Source organism: Bison bison, unplaced genomic scaffold (assembly GCF_000754665.1).
Source record: "Bison bison bison isolate TAMUID 2011002044 unplaced genomic scaffold, Bison_UMD1.0 scf7180017864330, whole genome shotgun sequence".
NCBI classification, from domain to species: domain Eukaryota; kingdom Metazoa; phylum Chordata; class Mammalia; order Artiodactyla; family Bovidae; genus Bison; species Bison bison.
This window is the reverse complement of record NW_011494902.1, coordinates 9,860,107-9,880,912: the sequence shown is the minus strand read 5'-3', so window position 1 is coordinate 9,880,912 and position 20,806 is coordinate 9,860,107. Positions and strand designations below refer to the sequence as shown.

Here is a 20,806-nt window from a genome sequence, read left to right as displayed (position 1 = left end):
TTTTGGTTTCCCAGTGCATATAAAAGTTATGTTGTACACCATACTATAGTCTTTCAAGTGGGTGATAACATTGTGTCTTAAAACAAACAAAGGGTGTACATACCTTAATTAAAAAATACTTTATTGCTAAATTCCTAACCATCATCTGAACCTTCAGCAAGTCATCATAGTAATGGCAAAGATTACTGATCACAGATCAACATAAGAAATATAATGATGTAAAATTATGAGATATTAACCAGACTGTGGCACAGAGACAGGCAGTAGTCAGATGCTGTTGGAAAAAGTGGTGCTAATAGCCCTACTAGGTACAGGGTTGACACAAACATTCAATTTGCAGGAAACACAGTATCTGCAGAGTGCACAGTAAAGCAGAGAGAAATAAAATGAGGTATACCTGTAGTTAAATTCACAGAAGGCAGGAGAAGAAAAACAGGAAAAAAAATTTAATTATGTACATATGGGACCCCCATAAAAATGAGACCCAAAGAAGTAACGAAAGCAGGAAGCTTTTTTACCTATTAGATAAAGAAAATTGTTTGTGAAGATTTGACAAAACAAAGGGGTTTGAACTTGCAGTTCCAAAGTAATGAAGAGGTAACAAACCTTATTAATACTGCTGTTTGGGCCTTGGATTCCCTATCTCTGGCAATAAGGACACCTTCTATCTTCCTGGTATTAGGAGGATAGCTTTTCATGGGAGAATTAGTCCTTGTTTTCAGAAAAACAAAAGAGGGTCAGTGTATTCTTCTTCTGTTTAAGTAACTTTAAATCAAAATAATTAATATGCCTACATATTCACACTTAGGGGTGGCCTGTCCTCGACCTGTCAGTTTTCTAGCATCTCAGATGTTTCTCAAAAAAGAAAGAACAAGTAAAAATCAGTTGGTCAGTTTATCTACTTATTGACAAGTTTTTTTTCTTTTTAAGCACAGAGTATAAATATAGAATAAATTATTCAGAATGCAACCCTTATTCATTTCAACCTTGTTAATTGCGATTTTTGATCTATCCCAGTAGGCTAGAGAGACTCTTATCTGTAAATTAACTGTAAAAAGTATTACTGCTGAGTAACTTTCTAGCAGGAAATTCTTATCTATATTCAGTTAGTTTAAATTGTTCATTTGTGTGGCACCAGTTAAGATGATGTTTTCAAGATTATTATAGGTGCTATTAAAACAGATTAAAAGCTATGTTCCATAGTAACTGTTTTTCAAGTTGTAGTCTTTTTACTGTGTGTGCTTGAACCATTTTCTTTAAATATATTCACTAATATATTATTTATGAAGTTATGCAAAATACTTAGGTATTTCCGATTTGTTTTCTTTTTTTAAAGTTTTTTTTTTTTCTGTCCATTTTTTTAAATGGGCAATTTAGAGCTGTAGTGTAAATAAGCAGACTCTCCTCCCCCCCAAAAAAACTTGTTTTTGGTTTATATACAAATTTAAATGTGATTTATTGTAGTATCAAGGTTAAGTCTCATATGGAAACATTTGATAATGGAAGAATCTTTGAAATACTCCCTAGAATTCATGGCACTGTAATCTCACTTTATAAGATTCTTTTAAAACTATTCCCCTGAGAATATTTCTAAAATGGAATTTTTGAGTCCTATAAATGAACATATGAATGTGTGAAAAAGTAAGCACAAACCTATTTTTGTTTGTATACATGACTGTCATACCTATGAAATATTATATGCATAGGGATTTTTTTTACTTTTATTTACTTACTGAAGTTCACTGATATTTTACACTTAGGAAACTATTTTAATTTCTTTTTTCATAATGAATCTGTCTGGGCAATCTCTGGCTTAAACTCCTCCCCACTGCATTCCCTGAACCATTTCTATGAAGAAAATTAGGTGATTAGTAAAGGAGGAGATACTTACTGTTAATTGATTTTTCTCCTATGCATATTGATTGTCAGATTATACATTATTTTGGGGAAAAATATATAGGAAAAATATGTGCAAAATGTGAGGAGAAAAAACGATATTCTGTCTGGCAAGGCTGGGGAATGTCAACTCAAAACAATCATTTTCTATCACCCTTTATGAAAGCTATATTCTCACTAAAGTTATTGTGTTTGCATGCACTTAGCCTGGGATGTATGATGATGATGATATAGAATCATCATTTTGGTAACAAAAATAACGTAATTATTTTGCCTATTTATTAAGGACTTAAAATATGCCAGGTACTTGCAAAATGTTTTCATTAATCATCTCATAGTAATCATTTCTGGAAGGCTTTCTTACTCCTCCTTTATAGCTTGCGAAATTGAGGCTTGTTGAAAGAAATTAGTTGCCTGTCATGAATGGTAGAGTTGCAATTCAAACCAAGTTTATCTGCTTCCAAAGTCATATTAAATCTTAACCATTATGCTATGCCCACAGAGGCTGATTTCATATAGTGATAACCTAACCTCAAGCAAAGATCAAGGAATAAAACCAGTACTCTTTCAAGCATAGAGAGTGGAAAGAAAAATGTACAGCTTATGTACTCCTCAGAAACATGGGGCCAATTAGGACACTGCAGCCAGCTTTTCTAAGCAGCCAGGGGTAGGCAAGCACCAGTTTAACCTCTGTGCCTATTTTGCTGTACAATTAATTATTTCTGAATTTTTAAATGCATATTTTAAACAGTAATGTCACTGATATACTAGGTTTTCTTCTTTTTGCAGAATGGTTTTTATAGTTTAATTTACTGGATTTCCCTTACTTGTTTCCTGTTATATCCTTATGTGTGACATAACTTGAAAGAGAAATTCATCCTGATCTTATCAAAAGACCCAACTTTACATTTTATGAATGTGCATCACTGAAGACAAAGTAACTGCTACCTAGAGGCAGGTTGGGCTGAATACCTTTGTTTCTGTTAAATACAAATCACCATTCTCATTATCCATTGTCGAACGAAATATTTTCAATTAAGAGTTGTTGCTCTGTCTTGGATGCATTAAACGCTTAGAGCAGTTTGCAGAAGAGGGGGTTTTAATTTACTATTTAAAGTGATTGCCAAGTTTACAATGTTTGCATATTATGAATTTTATCCCTTAAGCCTCATATAAAGTATCTTGACTTGTCAATCAGCATTTCAATTTTTGGCTTTTTCTTAAGAATCTACTGTACTATATATTTCATTTTCTTGATGTTTTCTCTTCACTATAAATGTGATCCCAACCAAAAGTCATTTGTTTACTCAACTTTCAAGTATACTTTCTTGAAGCCTGCCAAACTATTAACTTTTAATTGTTTAATCATTCCAACCCTTATTGTGTATTTGTGGATTTTAAAATTTTTATGGATAGCATTCATAAACACTGCTTAGCATGTCAAAAGAGCTCAAGCATCTCACTATTTAAAAATAAGAATATTTATATATACTTATTACTCAGCACACTTTTATTATGCATGAAGCTCAATCAACATATAAGGCTATGTACCATGAAAGAAATGATAATAATATGTTACCAAAATGACCAGGGGAATTAACAAACTGATATTAAAATTATAAATTCATGTACACACAAATAATTTAAATTATTATGTTTTTTAATTTGATCTTTTACTCAAATGTGATGAAGTATTTAAAAAAAAATTATGAAGGGTATTTAGGTTCTAGACTCTGAAAATAAAACCTGGGATACATTATCAAAGTCATAGTCCAGTAAAGGAAAAGAATAGAAACATAAACCGTTTGATGAAGTCTTCTGTAGAGTTAAACAACAACAAAAACACATACCATTAATGAGTACTATTTCAAGACAGCATAAAGATAATATAAGTAGACACAATGAAAAATAGAACAACTCATTCTTTATGGAAAGAAAAATAGAGGAATAAGTTGTTACAAAATTGGTGATTTTTTAAGTTTCAACTGGAATTTGAAGAAGACATACATTTTTGCTTTTGAGTTATGAGAGGAGAAGGGGATTTCCTTAGTCTTAGTAAAAAAGGGAGGGGGAAAAAACAGGTTTATTTATTTATTTAGTTTTTTTAGCATTAGCACTTAACAGTGCATCAAAGATTTACTGTTTCCACTGCAAGATGAACTGATTCCTAAACTTGTTAGGTACCAGAGTGTAATCAGTCAAACAGGAAATGAAGTCTGTTCCACTTTGGGAAAGGTATGCTCATAATTTTATCTGAAAGTTACTAATACACTTCTGGGAGATGGCCCTCTTACTCAGTACGCCTCATCGGTAATGCGGGCATAAATACCAAGGGGCCTCGTGATCTAACTTTAGCATGGCGCTGTCATCTGCAAGTGTATTTTTCCCACCTCTGCAGTAGTTGCTTTCCAATATTTCAGGTTATTATTATTGTTTTTTTTTTATAGTCATTACACCTCGAGGATGACAAAGATGAGAGTGTGGAAGATTAACGATCACAAAACTTACACCAAAAAGGGAAGCTCTTCTATATTATATGAAAATCCCTTATAAAAGGCAGTTCATTAACCAAAAATGCTTTATGCATTCAGATTTTCCCCATCTCTCAACAGTGATGGTTTCCAAAGAGAACACTCAGTAGTGAAGGCCACATACTTGTTTTGCATTAGTTTGATACGCTGAAAATCAGAACCTTTAAAGCATCTTGTAAATGGGAGAAATGAAACTGGACCTGGGTAGGGGGCTGGGTTTAACAGGTTTAAAAGGGACAAAATCATATTTTGTCTACAATCTGAATTATTCTGTGTGTCTAGGGGAAAAAGTATATAGCCCGAGGAAATGTTTAGGATTATATTGACAGGAACTATAATTTTAAAAAATTGAAGTGACACAATTTAGTGCTTTAAAGATAGTTTGCTTTATTTTACCTATCAAGCTATAAAATATAGTTTAGGCAAAGTAAAAAACTATAGGTTGTTGTCCTTGTTCAGTCACCCAGTTGTGTCCAACTCTTTGCAACCCCATGGATGCAGCATGCCAGGTCTCCCTGCCACTCACCATCTCCCAGAGTTTGCCCCTGTTCATGTGCACTGCATCAGTGATGCCATCCAGTCATCTTATCCTCTGATGCCCTCTTCTCCTTCTACCCTTGATCTTCCCCAGCATCGGGGACATATCCAGTGAGTCATCTGTATAGGTATTAAACCTTTTAAAATGATCTTTTAGAAAAAAATAAAACCACTTCTTAACAAAAGCTTGTCACTAATTCTGGGTTTCTTCTAATTTTGCATGTTATTTTCACAAGGCACATAATTTTTACCAGTCATTAAGAACTTGAATGATAGAATAATTGTCCCAGGTAAAATGATTTATATGAAGGAGAATGGAGGAGATGCTAAAATCTTAACTTGATAAAATAAATATCAAGGAAGTTATTACCTTAGTTCTGTAGCTCTGTAGGTCATCAGTGGCTTCTTAAAGCAGAGTGAATTGAGGGGATTATTTCAAGCAATAATTTAGATCAAGTTAATATAAAAACAATATAGATACTTGCAGTTGGAGAAAAAAATATAAAAAAAAAATTATTTCATCTATCTTCCTAGGTTATTGCATCTACCTTATTCCTTCCAGGGTCTGGCTAGGGCCCTAGAACTTAGACTGACAAAAGACAAAAACAGAGCTTATTAACTTGTGTAGCACACATGCATGTGAGAGAAACACACTGAAGAATAGCTCAAAGGAGTGGTGTGAACATGTGTGTATATCATCTTCAGTCAGTTCACTTAGGTCGCTCAGTAGTGTCTGACTCTTTGCGACCCCATGGACTGCAGCCAGGCTTCCCAGTCCATTACCAACTCACGGAGCCTACTCAACTCATGTCCATCACATCCGTGATGCCACCTAACCATCTCATCCTCTGTCATCCTCTTCTCCTGCCTTCAATCTTTCCCAGCATCAGGGTCTTTTCCAATGAGTCGGTTCTTCGCATAAGGTGGCCAAAGTATTGGAGTTTCAGCTTCAGCATCAGTCCTTCCAATGAATAGCCAGGACTGATCTTTAGGATTGATAGGCTGGATCTCCTTGCAGTCCAAGGGACTCTCAAGAGTCTTCTCCAACACCACAGTTCAAAAGCATCAATTCTTCAGCACTCAGCTTTCTTTATAGTCCAGCTCTCATATCCATACATGATTATTTGAAAAACCATAGCTTTGATTAGTTGGACCTTTGTTGGTAAAGTAATGTCTCTGCTTTCTAATATGCTACCTAGGTTGGTCATAGCTTTTCTTCTAAGGAGCAAGCGTCTTTTAATTTCATGGCTGCAGTCACCATCTGCAGTGATTTTGGAGCCCCCAAAAATAAAGTCTCACTGTTTCTATTGCTTCCCCATCTATTTGCCATGAAATGATGGGACCAGGTGCCATGATCTTAGTTTTCTGAATATTGAGTTTTAAGCCAACTTTTTCACTCTCCTCTTTCACTTTCATCAAGAGGCTCTTTAGTTCTTCTTCACTTTCTTCCATAAGGATGGTGTCATCTGTATATATGAGTTTATTGATATTTCTCCTGGCAATCTTGATTCCAGCTTGTACTTCATCCAGCCTGGCATTTCGCATGACGTACTCTGCATATAAGTTAAATAAGCAGGGTGACAATATACAGCCTTGACATACTCCTTTCCAGATTTGGAACCAGTCTTTTGTTCCATGTCCATTTCTAACTGTTGCTTCCTGACCTGCATACAGATATCTCAGGAGGCAGGTCAGGTGGTCTGAGATTCCTATCTCTTTAAGAATTTTCCACATTTTATTGTGATCCACACAGTCAAAGGCTTTAGTGTAGTCAATAAAGCAAAAGTGGATTTTTTTCTGAAACTCCCTTGCTTTTTCAATGATCCAGTTTATGTTGGCAATTTGATAAAGCCATTAATTTGTAGAGAAATAGAAAGATAAAGGGAAAAGGTTTTAGACTTAAAGAAAGCAAGCTATAAGAAGGTAATTACATGAGAAAAACTAAAGAAAGATAAGGGTCATTTTAGTAAATTCCTTTCAGTGCTATCTCTGGGCTGGTAAGAGTCTAGACTTATCTCTGGTGATTAACAGGTAAGCCTCTTCCCACGTGGCTCAGTGGGCAAAGAATCCACCTGAAGTGTAGGAGACATGGGTTTGATCCCTGGGTCAGGAAGATCCGTTGGAGGAAGACATAGCAACCTCCTCTAGTATTCTTGCCTGGAGAACCCCATGGACAGAGGAGCCTGGGGGGCTACAGCTTATTGAGTTGCAAAGAATTGGATATGACTGAAGCAACTTCAAGGGCGCAGGGGGGCAGAGAGGAGCTACTCCATGTCCAAGGTAAGGAGCAGCAGCTGCACTTTGCTGGAGCAGCCGTGAAGAGATATCCCACGTCCAAGGTAAGAGAAAACCAGGTAAGACGGTAGGTGTTGCAAGAGGGCATCAGAGGGCAGACACACTGAAACCATAATCACAGAAAACTAGCCAATCTGATCACACAGAACACAGCCTTGTCTTACTCAATGAAACTAAGCCATGCTGTGTGGGGCCACCCAAGACAGGTGGGTCATGGTGGAGAGGTCTGACAGAATGTGGTCCACTGGAGAAGGGAAAGGCAAACCACTACAGTATTCTTGCCTTGAGAACCCCATGAGCAGTATGAAAAGGCAAAATGATAGGATACTGAAAGAGGAGAGGAACTCCCCAGGTCATTAGGTGCCCAATATGCTACAGAAGATCAGTGGAGAAATAACTCCAGAAAGAATGAAGCGATGGAGCCAAAACAAAAACAATACCCAGCTGTGGATGTGACTGGTGATAGAAGCAAAGTCTGATGCTATAAAGAACAATATTGCATAGGAACCTGGAATGTTAGGTCCATGAATCAAGGCAAATTGGAAATGGTCAAAAAGGAGATGGAAAGAGTGAATGTTAATATTCTAGGAATCAGAGAACTAAAATGGTTGGGAATGGGTGAATTTAACTCAGATGACTGTTATATCTTCTACTGTGGGCAGGAATCCTTTAGAAGAAATGGAGTAGCCATCATGGTCAACAAAAGAGTCCAAAATTCAGTACTCGGATGCGGTCTAAAAAACAACAGAATGATCTCTGTTTGTTTCCAAGGCAAACCATTCATTATCACGGTGATCCAAGCCTATGTCCCAACCAGTAATACTGAAGAAGCTGAAGTTGAATGGTTCTATGAAGACCTACAAGACCTTTTAGAACTAATAGCCAAAAAAGATGTCCTTTCATTATAGGCTACTGGAATGCAAAAATAGGAAGTCAAGAAACACCTGGAATAACAGGCAAATTTGGCCTTGGAATACGGAATGAAGCAGGGCAAAGTTTAATAGAGTTTTGCCAAGAGAATGCACTGGTCATAGCAATCACCCTTTTCCAACAACACAAGAGAAGACTCTATACATGGACATCAACAGATGGTCAACACCAAAATCACATAGATTATTTTCTTTGCAGCCAAAGATGGAGAAGCTCTAAACAGTCATCAAAAAGAAGACCAGGAGATGACTGTGGCTCAGATCATGAACTCCTTATTGCCAAATTCAGACTTAATTTGAAGAAAGCAGGGAAAACCACTAGACCATTCAGGTATGACCTAAATCAAATCCCTTATGATTATACAGTGGAAGTAAGAAGAAGATTTAAGGGACTAGATTTGATAGACAGAGTGCCTGATGAACTATGGACTGAGGTTCATGACGTTGTACAGGAGACAAGGATCAAGACCATCAACATGGAAAAGAAATGCAAAAAAGCAAAATGGCTGTCTGAGGAAACCTTACAAATAGCTGTGAAAAGAAGAGAAGCAAAAAGCAAAGGAGAAAAAGAACGATATTCTCATTTGAATGCAGAGTTCCAAAGAACAACAAGGAAAGATAAGAAAGCCTTCCTAAGAGATCAATGCAAAGAAATAGAGGGAAACAACAGAATGGGAAAGACTAGAGATCTTTTCAAGAAAATTAGAGATACCAAGGGAACACTTCATGCAAAGATGGGCTCAATAAAGGACAGAAATTATGTGGACCTAACAGAAGCAGAAGATATTAAGAAGAGGTGGCAAGAATACACAGAAGAACTGTACAAAAAAGATCTTCAGGACCAAGATAATCACGATGGTGTGATCACTCACCTAGAGCCAGACATCCTGAAATGCGAAGTCAAGTAGGGCTTCCTTAGAAAGCATCACTACAAAAAAAGCTAGTGGATGTGATGGAATTCCAGTTGAGCTATTTTAAATCCTGAAAGATGATGCTGTGAAAGTACTGCACTCAATATGCCAGCAAATTTGGAAAACTCAGCAGTGGCCACAAGACTGGAAAAGGTCAGTTTTCATTCCAATCCCAAAGAAAGGAAATGCTAAAGAATGCTCAAACTACAGCACAGTTAAACTCATCTCATACGCTAGTAAAATAATGCTTAAAATTGTCCAAGCCAGGCTTCAGCAATACGTGAACTGTGAACATCCAGATGTTCAAGCTGGTTTAAGAAAAGGAGGAGGGACCAGAGATCAAATTGCCAACATCCGCTGGATCATGGAAAAAGCAAGAGAGTTCCAGAAAAACATCTATTTCTGCTTTATTGACTATGCCAAAGCCTTGGACTGTGTGGATCACAATAAACTGTGGAAATTCTGAAAGAGATGGGAATACCAGACCACCTGACCTATCTCTTGAGAAACCTGTATGCAGGTCAGGAAGCAATAGTTAGAACTGGACATAGAACAACAGACTGGTTTCAAATAGGGAAAGGAGTACGTCGAGGCTGTATATTGCCACCCTGCTTATTTAACTTATATGCAGAGTACATCATGAGAAACGCTGGGCTGGAAGAAGCACAAGCTGGAATCAAGTTTGCCAGGAGAAATATCAATAACCTCAGATATGTATATGACACTACCCTTATGGCAGAAAGTGAAGAGGAAATATAAAGCCTTTTGATGAAAGTAGAGAGTGAAGAAGTTGGCTTAAAGCTCAACATTCAGAAAACCAAGATCATGGCATCTGGTCCCAACACTTCATGGGTAATAGATGGGGAAACAGTGGAAACAGTGTCAGACTTTATTTTTTTGGATTCCAAAATCACTGCAGATGGTGATTGCAGAAATGAAATTAAAAGACACTTACTCCTTGGAAGGAAGGTTATGACCAACCTAGATAGCATATTGAAAAGCAGAGACATTACTTTGCCAATAAAGGTCTGTCTAGTCAAGGCTAGTGGTCATATATGGATGTTAGAGTTTGACTGTGAAGAAAACTGAGCACAGAAGAATTGATGCTTTTGAACTGTGGTGTTGGAGAAGACTCTTGAGAGTCCCTTGGACTGCAAGGAGATCCAACCAGTCCATTCTAGAGGAGATCAGCCCTGGGTGTTCTTTGGAAGGAATGATGCTGAGATTGAAACTCCAATACTTTGGCCACCTCATGCGAAGAGTTGACTCATTGGAAAAGGCCCTGATGCTGGGAGGGATTGGGGGCAGGTGGAGAAGGGGACAACAGAGCATGATGAGATGGCTGGATAGCATCACCGACTCCATCTTCATGAGTTTGAGTGAACTCCGGGAGTTGGTGATGGACAGGAAGGCCTTGCATGCTGTGATTCATGGGGTCACAAAGAGTGGACCTGACTGAGCAACTGAACTGAGCTGAACTGAAGCAACTAAGCACAGCAAAGAAAAACAAAAAGGAGGGGGGCGGAAAACTTTTATTTTTGGTGTCTCTTGTTTCTTAATCATTTTCAACTCAAGATAATCTTTAAAATGGTCAGTTTTAGAGTGACATAATCTGTTGCCCTACATGTTCAACTTTTTACTGAAAAATTTTTTTTTAATTGAAAATTTATTGAGGTAATTTTAGATTCACATGCAGTTGTAAAAATAATGCAGAAGGGTTCCATATATACTTCATCTCATTTCCCCCAATTGGAATATTATATAAAACTATATTAGTGAAACTGAATGTCGCTCATTCGTGTCTGACTTTTTGTGACCCCATGGACTATACAGTCCATGGAATTCTCCCAGCCAGAATACTGGAGTGGGTAGCTGTTCCCTTCTCCAGGGAATCTTCCCAACCCAGGGATCAAATCCTGGTCTTCTGCATTGCAGGTGGATTCTTTAACAGCTGAGCATAAAGGAAGCCCAAGTGGGTGGTCGGTCCCTTCTCTACTCTACTGGAGTGGGTGGTCTATCCCTTCTCCATTGGATCTTCCTGACCCAGGAATAATCGAATCAGGGTCTCCTGCATTGCAGATGGTTTCTTTACCAACTGAGTTATTGAGGAATAAAATATTACAACTCAGATATTGACCTTAATACAATCTATCAATCTTAATCAGATTATGTACTATTAGTATTCATTTGTGTGTGTGTGTATGTGTGTATTCAGATCTATACACTTTTATCATGTATATAGTTTCTTATATTAATACCAGAGTCAAAATACTGAATAAACTGAATCAATTTCTGTGGGAAAGTAGGGGAAATAAATAAAGGCAAAATAAGATAGTGAATAATTCCAATATCACACCAATCTTTTCTATTACCTATTTCATATGTACTCTCTTCCCCCTTCTCTTACCACACTGTCTTCCATTTCTAAAATTTTGCCATTTTAAAGTGTTACATAAATGAAATCATACAGTATATAACTTTTTGGATTGCCTTTTTTCCACTCAGCATTTATCCCTGGGAGAGTTGTTGCCTGTATCAATAGATTTTTTATTTTTCTTTGTAGTGCTGAGTAGTATGCCATGATATATACATAGCACACTTTAGTTAACCATTCTCCTGTTGAAGGAAGTGAGATTCTAATTTTTAACTGAAACCAAATGTGGCCTCTATACATGGACACCACATTAAATCTTGGAGATAAGAATTTTGTGTGAAGTAGAAAAGAATAGTTTTATTTCTTAGCCAGGTAAAGGGGGCTACAGCAGGCTAATGCCCTTAAAATCCTGTGTTTCAACCTGGGGGGATGAGGAAGAATGAGGTGAGGAATCTTCCAGTGGAAGGGGGAATTGCTGATGAGGACAAGGATCAGGGTGCCTGCAGGGCTCACATTCCTTCAATCTGGAGATCATCTGGTATCAGGTGATGATGGTTAACTGTGACCTTCTCTGGAAGAGTACTTCATCAAGTAGTTGACATCTTCATTTGGTGGAAGTTTTAGTTCTGCAGAAAAGCTCAAAGAAAATGTAATGTATATCCCTTGAAGGGGACCAGGACCCTGCTCCAATGGTTGCACTATTGTTTCTTGACTGTTCCTTCCTTGTCTCCACATTCCCTCCATTCCCTGAATAACAGCTGTTTGAACCTGCCCTCAGGGAAGGGGACAGGAAAAGGCTTTTGCGCCCAGGAGGGTCATAGGATTCTGCTGGGATTCATGACTTCTATAAATAAAGCTGTTATAAACATTCATGTACAAGTTTTTGTGTAAATATCTGTTTTAATTTCTCTGGGATAAATTTCCAGGAGTTCAATTAGTGGGACCAAGGCAATGGCACCCCACTCCAGTATTCTTGCCTGGAAAATCCCATGGATGGAGGAACCTGGTAGGCTGCCGTCCATGGGGTCGCTAAGAGTCGGACACGACTGAGCGACTTCACTTTCACTTTTCACTTTTCACTTTCATGCATTGGAGAAGGAAATGGCAGCCCACTCCAGTGTTCTTGCCTGGAGAATCCCAGGGACGGGGGAGCCTGGTGGGCTGCCGTCTATGGGGTCGCACAGAGTCGGACACGACTGAAGCGACTTAGCAGCAGTAGCAGCAGCATGGTAATAACATGCTTAATTTCGTAAGAAACTGCAGTTGTTTTCCAGAGTAGCTGTACGATTTTCCATTCCTACCAGCAATAAGTCAGTGATAGCTTTTTTCCTGCATCCTAACAGTGTTTGCTGCTGTCACTAGTTTTATTGTAGTCATTCCTCTGTAGTGATACACATTGTCATTTTAGTTTGCATTTTCTTGTGACACTGAACATTTTTTCCATGCACTTATTTGTCATTTGTATATCTTCTGTGAGAATTTTGTTCATTTATTTTTCCCATTTTCTAATTTGTTTTTTTTTAAACTATTGAATTTTGAGATTTGTTTTCTGAATACTAGTGTTTTGTTGGATATGTGGACTGCAAATATTTTGTCCCAGACTGAAGCATATTTTTTATTGGCTTTTATAGAACAAAGTTTTAAATTTTGATGTACCTGTATAATTGAGAAAATACTGAATTACAAATTAAGTCTGAAATCTGAGTATTTCTCATTATCAAATTATCTCAAAATAATCAATTGTAGGAATTACCAGAGAGATGGTTGTAAATTTTAGAAATAGGATTTTAGTTTAAAAGGAAATACAAAAACCTAGCATTTGTTAAGGATGTCTATGTGTCAGACACTAGTCTATGAGGGAATTATTCTTATTACTACAACCTAACAATTGTGAAGTGAGCGTATAGCCAGGTAAAGGCTACCTAGACTTGTGTCAGATCAACCCAGAACCTCACAGACAAGGTAATTAGAGGGTAGCAGCTTATATTTGTGTTTACTTCAGAAAGAAGCCAGAGATAGACTACAAAGAGTACTTTGGACTTTCTCAGGATGTTTATTCTTTAACTTAAAAACCTAAGTGTTTTCAGAAGAGAACATTTCTTGAGATAGCCCAATGGTGAGTAGGCACTTACTCCTATTCTACTTCTCCATGGAATAACTTTGCTCCCTTGGAGTTAAAAGTTCAGTGTTCCAGAGAAAGCTCTGCCTCAGGAATAATCATTCCTGTTTTGGTGAACTCTGAAAATATCTCCATTTTGGAATATCTGGAACATTATAATTATTCTGCAAGTATTGTAAGGGATGCAACTTTATAATATTTCAGCATTATTCATGTGTTTTCAATAGCTAGTTTTTTACAGCTTTCACAGTTCCAGAAGCTGAAGGGATTGTGTTCTACTGTCTGAACATAACACTACAAAGAAAATATTTGGAAGATTTCAGTGTTATTTATTATGGATGGCTAGAGGCCTTGAAGTTAATCATCTACATTAAAATATCCACTGTATGTCTTTTTCCCCATCTACATCTTTAGTATTTCTATGTTTCCAAAGATCTCATCATTATACACTTTCCAGCAAAATTTAAAAGGCCTCATTAAATCTATTAAATATTCAGATTTAAAAGATTACAAAACTATGCTGTGTTTAAAAAAATGTCCTTACATTTTATATTCTAAAATTACCTCGAGAGATTTCTTAAAAATACTGATGCTTGGGACCAACATAAATCAATTAAATTAGAGTTTCTGGGGGTGGGATCAGTATTTTTAATAGCTTTTCAGATAATTATAATGCACTCCCAGGGATGAAAATCTTGAAATTAAATTTGATAAGTGATGGAAAAAATTAGATAATTATTATCCACAGAAAGCCTTAATTTTTAAAAATTTTTCTATATATTTGCATTTTTGTTTTAATTCTAAGTTGATGTTATCCTGATTTTATTTTGAGTCATATAAAAAAGAAAAGAGATGAGACACATAAAAATGAACTTTTCAGTCTTAGTTGTAACAAAATTAAATTTTGAGTCTCTACTTAAAATTTAAGGGACTTATTTGTTTATTTTTTTAGTGATATGTGGAAAATATTGTTAATTATATTTATTTTAATATTGTGTAATTTCTTTTACCAATGTATGGAATGTTTCCATTATGAGGGCAATTACATCATTTTGGCAAGTCATATTGTCTAAATTAAAAGTAAGATGGTTTTAATCAAAATGTTCAAACAAAATAATAAATTAAAGGAAATCTTGGTTTCAAATAATGAGTGTTAGAATCAAAGCAGATAGATTATCTCTGCTCCTTTCAGTAATAGAAAAGATAAGTAAAAAGATAAGTTTTCCTTATCATTAAGTTTTTTCAATTTAAGTGATGACTTTTCTTCCGGTGGTATACCTATTATATTATTGAGTCTGGGTTATCTATTTGATAAACAGATCCAGATAATTTTAAAAATAAATATATCTGGCAGAAAGGACTCTAATGCAGAGTGTATTAGTAATGCACTAATGGCATATTCTTCAGACAGACCTTAGAGCCCTTTCAGGACTTTTTAGTCTTAGTCACCCACACTGAGAATCTTCCAGTACAGGCATAATTACATTTATTTGTGTACCTTCCAGGACACTTTTATAGGCGTGCTCACATTTGATCTGTTTTCTCATGGCTATTGACTTAGCATGCTAAAAGCAATAAGTAGCTTCAATTGCATCAAAACCACTGTGTTCACTGCTAAATGATTTATCTTTTGAAACAGAGATCTGATTCAGAAATTATTCCAATAGAAGGATACCAATTAATTCTTCAGTGTTGCTAAGACCTAAACATAATAACACAATTTTTAAGTTGTATGTAAAAATATTTATATTAATGAGATTTATAAATAGTTGCTTCGAAACATACTAATCTATGAAAACATATGTAACCAATTTCTAAATTCATAATAAGATTTTTTAAATATTTCAATTCTCTTGTATATATCTGGAAATAAACATGCTCAAGAGCATTCAGGGATTAACTAATATATCTGACAGGAGAAAGGTATATGTAGGTGGCTAAGTGAATACAGATACAGGTTAAAATAGGAACTTTACTTTTTTTCCCTGTGAACCTTAAATTATTAATCCTAAAGTACTTTTTTTAACACTGATATTAAAAAATCTAAGCCATACCAAGTAGCTCTATTGAATCACTGTGCTTCATCCCTATCTTCATAATATATGGAGATAGGTAGTATATTTAAAGGAAATTGTTGTGGAGATAATTCAACTTTACTAGGTAGAACTCCTTGAAGACAACTTATTTCAAAATGGAGTTAATTAAATAACCCATACCTTCATTCAAGATTTATAATTTTATCTCTGCTCTAGGCATCATGCTCTGTGCTAAAGACAAAAAGCTCACGAACACACAGTTCCTTTCCCCTCAGCACTCACAATCTAGGAACAAAGATGTAGAGTAGTAGAAACTGGGGAACTATGGCCCCAAATCTGCAATTTCCTTGCTCTGTGTCACTGCTTTACAAAACCTAAGTTTGAGTCTAGAAACTGCAGAATTTTAGCTAGTTGAGAAAGTTCTGATATTGTGGGTTAGTGTGGAGTTGAGCATATTCAGTATGTACCCTCTCTTTCCAAAAAGGGGTTGTTCAGTTCAGTTCAGTCACTCACTCAGTCGTTTCCGACTCTGCAACCCCATGGATTGCAGCTCGCCAGGCTTTCCTGTCCATTACCAACTCACGGAGCTTACTCAAACTCATGTCCATCGTGTCGGTGATATAATCCAATCATCTAATCCTCTGTCATCCCCTTCTCCATCCTTCAAACTTTCCCAGCATCAGGGTCTTTTCAAATAAGTCTGTTCCTCTCATCAGGTGGCCAAAGTATTGAAGTTTCAGCTTCAGCATCAGTCCTTCCAATGAATACTCAGGACTGATTTCCTTTAGGATGGACAGGTTGGATCTCTTTGCAGTCCAAGGGATTCTCAAGAGTCTTCTCCAACACCACAGTTCAAAAGCATCAATTCTTTGGTGCTCAGCTTTCTTTATAGTCCAACTCTCACATCCATACATGACTACTGGAAAAACCATAACTGACTAGATGGACCTTTGTTGGTAAAGTAATGTCTCTGCCTTTTAATATGCTATCTAGGTTGGTCATAGCTTTTCTTCCAAGGAGCAAGTGTCTTTTAATTTCATGACTGCAGTCACCATCTGTAGTGATTTTGGAGCCCCCAAAATAAAGTCTCACTGTTTCCAGTGTTTCCCCATCTATTTGCCGTGAAGTGAAGGGACCAGATGCCATGATCTTAGTTTTCTGGATGTTGAGCTTTAAGCCAACTTTTTCACTCTCCTTTCACTTTCATCAAGAGGCTCTTTAGCTCTTCTTTGCTTTCTTCCATAAAGGAGGTGTCATCTGCATATCTGTGGTTACTGATATTTCTCCCAATAATCTTGATTCCAGCTTGTGCTTTATCCAGCCTGGCATTTCGCATGATGTACTCTGCATATAAGTTAAATAAGCAGGGTGACAATATACAGCCTTGACATACTCCTTTTGCTATTTGGAACCAGTCTATTATTACATGTCCATTTCTAACTGTTGCTTCCTGACCTGCATACAGATATCTCAGGAGGCAGGTCAGGTGTCTGGTATTCCCATCTCTTTAAAAATTTTCCACATTTTGTTGTGATCCACACAGTCAAAGGCTTTAGCGTAGTTAATAAAGCAAAAGTAGATGTTTTTCTGATAAGGGTTGAGGACACTTAAAAACATTCCCTAAGATGAAATAGACAGAAATATTAATTTTAAAAGTCAAGGTGTAGGGTAATTAGAACTCTCTGTTGAAGCCAGGAGGCAAGTTTGTGGTATAAATGCAATTGCTTTACAAGTGCTGGAGATGGGTCACAAATCTGACTCTTCGGTTTCTTTGCAGCCAAAGCAAAGACAGAAATATGATCAGTTACAATCTTTATATTTTCCACATAAAGCTTTTCCTGGCACTGAGCCCTGAGAGAAATTCCTCCCACGGGTCCTTATATAAAGAGGTCACAGTGTGATGTATTATTTCAGACACTATATCCTGTGAAGTATAACAGTGGGTTTCCTATGGCTACTTCTTATGGCACCTTTCATTTATACCAAGAGCAAATGCTAAAGTCCAATTCAGAAGAAATTCAGAGAGAGAGACAAAGCCTTAACAATCTAAAAATGCAAATAATTCTCTGATGATTTAACTTGATTGAGAAATAAAATTTAGAATATCTAGGGTGATAGATACCCTGCCTTAAAGAGAATTTGTTAATTTGATTCCTGTTGAAAATTCAGCAACAGAAACTTTGGGGTTATATTTGAACCATAAATCTATAGTAAAGATATGCTTCAGCTGAATTAAAGATGGAATTATATGCTTTAGATGGCCAACTAAGTAGAAGGTAAAATAGACCACTTATAACATTAAGGTGTCTAAACCAGAATTTATTTATACTAGAAAAGATATATGGTGGTGGCTTAGGAACTACATACAGAATAACCAAACTTTCTCTCATTAAAAAGAAAACAAAAGAATGATGAATGACTTTCACCATGAAAATATTATCTCATAGAATATGACTATGTAGCTTTTGATTATTTTGTGATAGTAATGAAAGCTAATGACCCACAGTATTTATAAAAATTCTTTTTGAAAACTTTATCCCTTCAGTGTTTAATTCTATACCTTGTGATTTCCTGGTAAACTTTCCAGACTTTCATCAAGAAAACATACCAATAAGTCAGTAAATAGCTTGGATATTATATAGACTTGTTTTATTGTTGCTACTTGATTAAAACTGGTCAGCTCACTAACTGTAGTTGAGAGTATTAAGCTATGTTATCACTTTTTCCGTGCAATTGAACTCAGTGATTCTCTGTTTGTTTTCCTTCTTTCTTCCATCTTCCCTTTTTTCTTACCTTTTCTTCCTTTCCTCTTTTTTTCCTTTTTTATCTTAGGTTTTTGGTTTTTTGTTTTGTTTTGTTTTAATAGAGAAGGGACTTTTTTATTCACTTCATTCTGTGAGGGAGGTCCCATAAACAGATTATTTATTGTATGCCTGCTTTGTGCCCATATATGCTTCTTTCACAAGTATTAATAGTTGTGAGTCACAGAACACCAACATGAAGCCACAGCATTCATTTTATAACGTGGGTGGATCATGAACCTACTGATTATGCCTATAATTAATTAGATGTATATCCTTGGCAACCAAAATGTACGTGTCCTGAGACATTTGAAAACCAAGAACACCCCTATAATGTAGGGAATTGTTCATAAACTACTATAAAGTGAACTTACAGTGACACATCCTGCAGGGACAATGGTCTTAAGCCATTGGCTTGGTTCACTTCTTTTCTGTATGGTTTATTTCTCAATGACAGCTCCTAAATGAGCTCAATTCATTGCCACACTTCAGTGAAATTATTAATTGTTGAAATTCTATCTTTGGATTTACTTGAAGAGTACTGAAAACCACCACTTTAAATCTGTAACTTTCTAAGGTAGATTTTACTGAAAGTAAAGGGGAAATTAGAAATTTCATTAATAAAATAAGTATCCCTAATAAGTGTTACACAGTAATGCTTTCTGAGGCAAAGCAGTATAATGAAGAAAGAAAACACTCAATTTAGAAATAGAAACCTTAAAATCTCTGGAATGTCCACTTACCTACTGTGGCCTCAAATAGATTTCTTGACTATTTTGGGTATTGTTTTCCTTATCTGTAGAATGAAGCAGTCTTAAAGTTGCAAGATTATTGTGATAATCAGAGATAACCATTGTGTTATAAAAGTATATTTTTTGACTAATAGTTAAAACAGTATTGAATCTCCCTGTTAGCCAGATCATATTTTTAAAAACAAAAATCTGAGCTTGCAACTTATTCTTTCCCCCAAATCCAGTGCTAGGTGAATATTACAGTTTAAGTGGCTACCGTTATGGTTAAGTTGTATCATTTAATTACAGGTCTATCAATAGACTATGTGGAAAACAAACTTTATTGGATCAGTTCAGGAAATGGAACCATAAATAGATGCAACCTGGATGGCAGTAATTTAGAAGTAATAGAGACAATGAAAGAAGAATTAACAAAAGCTACAGCCCTAACCATCATGGGTAAGTACAATGGTTCTATATCTCGGATGCTTGTATTGATTGGGTTTGATTAATTATGACCTATTAAAAGCTTAAAAAAGTTACTGCTCCATTAACACTAGAAGCACATTCAAGTTGCACATCTCTAAGAGAGTTTTTCTTTTCTTTTTTTCTTAACCTTATCAAACAAACTTATAAGATTATCCAGGTCAGGGACTGTTAGCAATACTAACTTCACTGTTATTGATTCTTGGCTTATTATTATTGATATTATTTTAACTATTATTTTCCATGTTCTACTATAATATTCTAAAGTGCAATGGCAGTGGGTATTTGTCAAAATAAAGAAAAATCTTATCTCTGCTTATAAAGGATAGCTTGATATACACAGATAATTGAAAAAACAAGTCCACAGTATCATTGACTAATGATTTAAATTCTTTCACGAAAATGCTTTATACATACACAAATGCACAAGGATTATACCTGACAAGTGGTTAGAGTAGAAATTTATTTAAAATTGTCTCATAAAGCAATAAGAAAGTGAGATTAGTTTGTATTACTTGACTTTACCAAATTAAGAAGAAAAAAATGATTTTTGTGTATTTGTACATCGTTTAAATCACCTGAATAAAAACAGCAGAGTTTAAATTCTTAAAATGGTTTGATAAACTGCAACAATTCCCAAAACAACATTCATACTATGTTTTCAAAAACTGAGTTCCAATAAACTTCATGAAATCAAGCCACTGGCAAATACTGTAGCCAAGGAACCTGATAAGTAGAGGAAGCATGTTACAAATATGTCATAACATTTCAAGGGATGACTTTCAGTGAATGTATATACATATCACATAATTTATGTACTATAAAAATCATTGCCTTATAGAAAAATGTAGGCTTTATAAAAATTTATTTCTGCTAACATGATTGCTACCAACCTTGCTGTGAGTAGGAAATGAATACTAAACTTACAGAACTCATTGCTATGAACAAAATCTCAAGAAATGGCACAGTAGTCCATTTTAACAATAAAAACACCAATTTTGTTTTCTGCTGTAAAGTAAAGAAAAAACTTGGATGAAATCATTATGTATATATTGGGTCAGTGGTGTGCATCTTACATGACATCAGTGCCATATGGGAACCAACCTTGAGTAAATTAACATTTTTTTCTTTTAACAAGTGGATGGTTATATATGTGTACC

The 20,806-nt window shown here is 35.8% G+C and overlaps 1 protein-coding gene across 1 annotated transcript in view; it reads left to right on the top strand.

Moving 5' to 3' along the window:
• The window catches only part of LRP1B (low density lipoprotein receptor-related protein 1B), a 1,806,191-nt gene that overhangs the window by 1,106,692 nt on the left and 678,693 nt on the right, over positions 1 to 20,806 (top strand). Inside the window, exon 32 of the mRNA XM_010853706.1 lies at positions 19,470 to 19,619. Within this exon, the coding sequence (XP_010852008.1) occupies positions 19,470 to 19,619 (150 nt within the window). The remainder of the gene's footprint in view (positions 1 to 19,469; positions 19,620 to 20,806) is intronic.